Source organism: Neodiprion lecontei, chromosome 2, assembly GCF_021901455.1.
Source record: "Neodiprion lecontei isolate iyNeoLeco1 chromosome 2, iyNeoLeco1.1, whole genome shotgun sequence".
Taxonomy (NCBI): domain Eukaryota; kingdom Metazoa; phylum Arthropoda; class Insecta; order Hymenoptera; family Diprionidae; genus Neodiprion; species Neodiprion lecontei.
The window spans coordinates 8,858,952-8,865,879 of NC_060261.1; the positions used below are offsets into that span (position 1 = coordinate 8,858,952).

The 6,928-nt window shown below is 36.3% G+C and overlaps 1 protein-coding gene across 1 annotated transcript; it reads left to right on the plus strand.

The window, feature by feature from the left end:
- Positions 1 to 4,795: 4,795 nt before the first annotated feature.
- Positions 4,796 to 6,808, plus strand: LOC107218410. The gene is made up of 2 exons (XM_015656271.2): positions 4,796 to 5,173; positions 5,538 to 6,808. Exons 1-2 carry the CDS (start codon positions 5,157 to 5,159, stop codon positions 5,881 to 5,883), a joined length of 363 nt encoding a protein of 120 aa, XP_015511757.1. The 5' UTR covers positions 4,796 to 5,156; the 3' UTR covers positions 5,884 to 6,808.
- Positions 6,809 to 6,928: the final 120 nt, after the last annotated feature.

Consider the following 6,928-nt stretch of genomic DNA (forward strand, 5'->3'; position numbering starts at 1 on the left):
AACATGAGCATGTAACGCAAAACGACCAACCCAAATATAGGCGCGGGTGAGGATGTTGCCATATACGAATGCATGTCAGGGTTGAAATGGCAGTCGACCATTTACGGGCCATATTTTGACTCCGCGTGTTCGCCTGTAGGTATAATAGAAATATTGTATAAATTTGGAGAAATTCACTCGAATTAAACCTACCCACGTATATGATTTCGTTATTTTATTTATTTATTTATTTATTTATTTTTTTGCAACTGCAGATACGTTTTACTTTCGAATAAATTACACTGCAGGGTCATAAAGCAAGAATTCAAGTTTTTTAATTAAATATATCATAAGCAATTTGAAATTGACGAAAAATTGCAATTTACATGCAGCAGTTCGCAAAACAGTAAGAGGTGAAAAAAAATTTGAGAAAAATGCGAATAAATATAAAAATAAATGAATGATAAACCACTGGGTAAAAAAGGCCATGAATTACAGAATTCTTTCGTCTTGACACCTGACGCATTTGGGTTGTTGCCGATTGTTACTTCTCGTTATCCTCGTGGGCGACGGCCAAATGCCTTCACTTTCGATTGTGTGCGGGGGCCAGCTTTTCTCGACTACCAATCTGTGTGCGTGTGTAAAACTGTCGGAGAGAGAGAGAGAGAGAGAGAGAGAGAGAGAGAGAGAGAGAGAGAGAGAGCAGACATTCATTATAATAGAAACCGTCAGCGGTGGCTTACAACGAGCTCGAGAACATTAAAGGCGTCCCAAATATGGACGCGAAACAGACACATGAGCCCAGTTTCAAATGTGTTCAACGACATATATACGTAATCTAAAAATGGATGGGCAACAATTTAGACGAGAGAAGTAAAAAATATATGTAACATCGGTACAAGCTGTGTCACACACATGGTCACGTCGGTGCGTTCATATAATTACAAGTGCCTAAATTTGGCGTATACTTCATCGGCACTTATTGCGATCTTGAAGGATTTAAATGATTTTTTTTTTTTACCTGTGAATAATTCAGTATTTTCATTCATGCCTTAGAGGTGCGTTGATTGGTGTAATGTGAAGTTTTTAGAATTTCGTTGGGTCGTTCTAATTCCGCGACGATAACTTCAAGCAGGGAGCGGCGGTTGCAGGAAGTTAAGGGATTCGTATCGTCGAGCTGACAATGAAACGCTCACGCATCCTGCTTTTACTGATTTCTTTTTTCTAATTTATTTTCTCAACCGTACTTGGAGATAAATGTACATAAGAACGCGTACGTGTAAAAATGTTACAAAAACTAAGAGTAGGTTCTTCGAACCATGCATATCATAGTCACAAATATACCATAGTATATAAGGTATACGTCAAGAGGTGAATTCATTCATTCACGTACTGATCACGAATTAACAAGCATTCCGCGGTTATTTCAGTAGCGCATAATCGCCTCTAAGCAAGAATTTTGTCACTACCAACTAACATGTACTAATAGCACATGCCAGTGGACCGAAAGCAGAGAGTTCCACGGCATTGGTACAACCACCATGACTAATACGTTGAGTATGGGGTCCTTGCGTGGTGCATGAGTCATAGGTAATGCTATGCGTTTTTACGACGTGGAGATCTCGGCTCAGGCCTGTAATATTCAGAAATAAATTCATTTGTTGTAATAACTGTTCGCGCGAATTATCGCAGTATATATAGTTGCAAGAATATATCATGGTACGAGATAAGCATAATCAAAAAACCGTGGTAACGTCTGTTAGATTTTCTAGTAACTAGAAAAGAACTGAAAGAAACTGAAAAGAACCCAGAACTACATTTTACGGTTATGGTAAAATATGAGAATAGTTTACAGGCTGGTCACAAATTTTTAGGAAAAAAAAAAAATTCCATCTCATTTCCCAATTTTCCACGACCCAAAACTCAGTTTCCCTGACATTACTAGCTCTATATTCAGGTCACATAAAATTCAAATTGAAAAAATATACAATGTACAAAAAAGTGAGTTTAAGCCTATTTTTTTTTCACGACATAAAAAAGTAAATTTGTCACTTCAAAAAATCATTTCTAATTCTTACGATAGAAAACTGATATTTTCAGTTGTTTCCATGACCAAAATAAAAATTCCCTGACAATTGCCGGTTTTCCAGGTTTCGCAGGATTTCCATGCGTGTGGCCGTCCTGAACTTAGGACTGTATTATCACCATAATCACCTGGCCACAACTATAAATTTCTATCAGTTCAACGTATATATGCGTGGCCAATGAATTGAAAATTCGGATGCGCAAGTGGTAAAAAAAAAAAAAAATAACCGAACGAGTCATCTTTCAAGAGATGACGAAGTTACAGATTTGCATCCGCAGACTTGCAGAGTCCTCGTAATCTGTTCGACCCTATCGCTCAACTTCCGACCAGCAATTCGCACTATTAGCAATATGCTTCGCAGTCACGCCGCCCGCAGGTCTGCCTCGTGATTCACGCTATTTCCGAAGTATTCTCCTTGGTTTACTAGGAAATCATCACTCGAAGGTGGCGTTATACGTTGGTACACATCGGATGACTACGGGCCAATGATTCATTTACTCGCACTCGAATATCCCGCGGCTCCCCCTTTTCAGGCTTACACCTCAGCTGCCTTACTCACGATCATCTGTCTCATACGTGATTCATATTAATATCGTTCCGGAAGACTAGTTTTATTTGTCACTCATGCGCTCCTTTCGCACAGAATTTCTCCAAACAGACATTGACTTTATCACATCGCGTCGCTTGAATACGAACGGATTCTTTCCGTTGCCGTAGATTTTTTTCATTCTACAATTTGTGCACGTCGATTTACATCGTCAAAATCAATTGGGCTGCTAAACCGGCCTTAGTATTCTGCTTCTCTTCTCCATGCAATTTCAATTGAAAATTCAGTTGAACGTGAATACGGGGAATGCCATGTATATATACATATCATTACGAACCGCGATAAGAATATAGTCGTTATCGTAATACGGCGAATGGATTTCATCGGTATTTAATGAGTCAAATGACCATAAATGGATAATTGGACGCGGTTATCTTGGGACTTTGAACTAACGCTTTTATTAACTATTGTTTTCGATCGCCCTTGAGATACTGTAACTTATAGAAATTTTGTACAACGTATAAGAGACGATTTATAATTAATCGCAGAAAAAAAGATTGCATATATCATGCATAGGTATGTGTACTCACATCAATTTATCGGAAAAAATCAAATAATCTATGTCACTCACTTCTTGTTTCTGACTGAACTTCGGTCTTCCTACAACCACATGTACTCGTATTTTCTGCAAGTCATGTAATCAATTTCAAAAATTACATACCAAGGCAAGACAAGGCGTTTAACCGCGAGTTATGTTTTCTATAATCGTGACGGACGATAAAAATGACTTCGCGATTCCGTCGAAATAATTTTTTTATTTGAAAATCTTTTTCTTAGCGAACTCACAGTGACTTACGTTACAAATAGGTGTTATGAGATCGTCGATGATCGATTATCAAGAATACTTCACTTCTCCGAATTACGCAATGTAAGATAAGATATAGCTAATAGAACCTGAAGTGTTTGAAATTCCGGTTGAAATTAAGGTCAACACGTACAATCTATAGTTGGAAAAATTCCTCCAACGTGATGCTAATTAACGTCACTGCCCATAATAGAAGTAAATATTTTGATTTGAATATAAAGTCCCAATACTATGCATGCCAATCTTCTATCTTTTGACTAAATATTTAGTGTTGATATTTTGGCGAGAATTTCCTTCTATTATTCCAGGCTAAATTACACTTTGTCGGTGCACGTTCATGTGGTATTAATATCTGTAAGGTAAAAAAAAAATAATAATAACATTCTACCTCAATGTCAAAAACTATCTTTATTACGATACGTTGCAGATAAACTACAAACAAGAACAGTTAGATTGTAATACAAGTGTATTTTTCCACACGTCCGTGATTACCTAAACATGGACGTGTCTAAGCTTAAATCAATTAAACATACGAAGCCAATTCGGAATCGTGGCATTGATACAATTATATCATATTCAAGATCGAAAAAAAAAAATCGGTATGAGGTGGATCAAATAATTCTAATTATTTTATCTTAACGAAAAACCATCTGTAGATTATGTACCCGTGTATATCGATTGAATAGATTTTAATGAGGCACGCAGTTACAGGAAACCTGATTCCAAGATCGTCAGTTGAGTATCTGACGTCAGCACTCGGCGGTTATTTGATAGTCAAATTGAAATCAATTTGGTATTAATTCTGACAAGAGTCTGGGTAAGGCCTGTATATGAATATGTACCCAACAGGAACGTGATGCAAAATGTAACTCAACAATCCGTGAGCGTATAAAATGAACATTTTTCAACTTCTAAAGTTATTCGATGTAAAAGAATAGTATCGGGCGTCTTAAATAACGTGTTACGAGAATTGGTGACTCAGAATGTTCAAAATTTTCGGTAATTCAAAAGGAGGTAAACAGTTCCTGCGGCCCTCGATAGAGCGCAGTAGCGATCGATTCAAATCCGTTGCAGTGAAATACTCCAAGAAGACTGTATCGAATTTGAATTAGATTACCATTCTTATAAAAAATTTGATTTCGGAATAAATTCACAACCAAATATCTAGCTGAATATCACATCGAAAACCCTGATGAGAGAATTTTAATGAATATTTTTCTTTTTAATTTCAAACTCTCCCGCTATGAATAGGCTGGACGCGCAGCCTGGTTTCAAATTTCCCTAATAAAAAAGAACCTAGCTCCATCCAAAGTGTGCCACTACATGACAGCGAAAGACACTGGTTGAAACGTTCCAAGCTTAGAGCCTTAGCTTAGAGCATATACAGTAACATGCTCTAGGTTCCAAGAGCCAGCGCTGCTGTCATCTGTTGGTGAAAGCAAGAACTACGAAGAGCAACAAAAAATTGAAAATCTTTGCTACCCACTATTGCGATCGCCACTTTTTCAGGGACGAGAGTACAGATATCGTAGATGTATTTTATGCTGTACAGCCAGGAATTGTTATAATTCCTGTGAAATACCGACTGTTAATAGACCATAAGGGTATTGCGAAAAATATGATTTCAATACCAGAGCATCGTTAATAAATACTCCAAATACGGAGTATCGAATTCGACGATGACACAAGCCAACAGGTTAGTTATTAGTATTTACAACGAACGGTTTCACGATGATATAACCTTTAATTTTACACTTTTGACTTGACAGAAGAAAATTGGGCTCGATGTGATTTGAACTGTCGGATGAAAAAAATTTGAGTCTTCCCGGTTTTAATATTTTATATTTATTCCAACAGTTGATGTTGTGTTTACCCAGAAACAATATTATCTTTACTGTCCTTCGCCCAGTTGTTTTTTAAATCAGCTATTCCATTAAACGTAAATTTATTCGACGACGTAATTAGCAGCTAATTTTATTCCTTATTCTAATTGTTTTTTCACGTTTTCCAATCTCGTATTAAACTCGCCGCTCATGCCTCATTTTGCATTTACACTTTAGAAAAAGAGGACGCAGCATAGAAGATGAAGCTGGTGAATTCATGCCGCTTAGTAAAAGGATAAATAATCTCCACATCAACGGATTATCTGGACTACCAACTCCCGAGTCTTCCCAAGAAACCATGGACTCTGAATGGGGCAACCGCAGCTACGTTCCATCTCCCAATCATTCCGAGCCTTCCCAAGGCTCGAGTTCTCTGGATGGATGTAGTTCGAGCAGAAGCTCATATACCGCCGAATACAGGCCCAACTTAGACGCAAATGACAATCCGTACTATTATGAAAATAACAAATTACTTTATTCACTTTACATGGAGCGTATGCAGAGAGCATCTGAGCTATACTAATCATTGTTCAATTTGGATTTACATTTTGCCTTTACTGATTCGCTGGCATACAGCTAGCTTTGAAAGAAGAAATCTCATGCAACATATGACTATATGTCTAATAGTTATTTCGATAAGACTAATAAAATCAAAATCAATTAGAGAATTTCAAATTATCCTCAGGCCGAATCGTGTTTTCATCAAACCATTTTGGGCCAGATATAACCTTTTACTTGTTGTATTGCATTTTATTATCCCCTGTACATCTTGATAAGCAAAAATATATTAGAAATTAATTCACATTTACTCAACTAAAACCGCAGTGTATATCGGTCTGAAATCATGTTATAACACTTACATGATATACTGACATATTTAACGATTATTTTGTTCATATAATTTGTCAAGTCCCGACTGGTGTGCGACAAGCGCTTGTATGCTATTAGTACAGTCTAATGTAAGATTAGTTTAATAAATCAACAAATAATAAAAATAAAAATCAATAAATGAAGTACATTAATTTCTTTTAATATTATATTTAATAATTATTTTAATATTATAATTAATTTTTCCCGCGCCTATGTGCCAACGGTTTTGTAAACAAATCAGACTTTTACTGCGACTGCATTAAACCTTGATGATATCATTATTCCAATGCTTCAGACATTTGTGCACTGCCTAAAGTATACTACTACTTGTTATTGCAATCCTTTGAATTCGTATAAAGAAAATTATCTATAAAGCAATCGTTTTACAAGAAGTATGAACAGTAGATAATCTTGTCCGTTCGTATCGTATTTTGAATCTCCGAAGAATAATGTGGCGCAATGTTTGTACGGTTGCGTTAGGTACTTTTGTGCAGTAAGATGATAACTGGCTTGACTGTTGTTAAAATATTCCGTAAATCAGTAAATGGCAAAAAAAAAAAAAAAAAAAGCATTGTTCCTTGAAAATTTCCGGTAAAACTAGTTTTCAGCATGGTAATATTTTTTTTTAGTATATTCAAATCTCTGGTCGTATCAGTGTACCGTGTACATAGTAAATAAATGACCGCAAAAGATTAGAT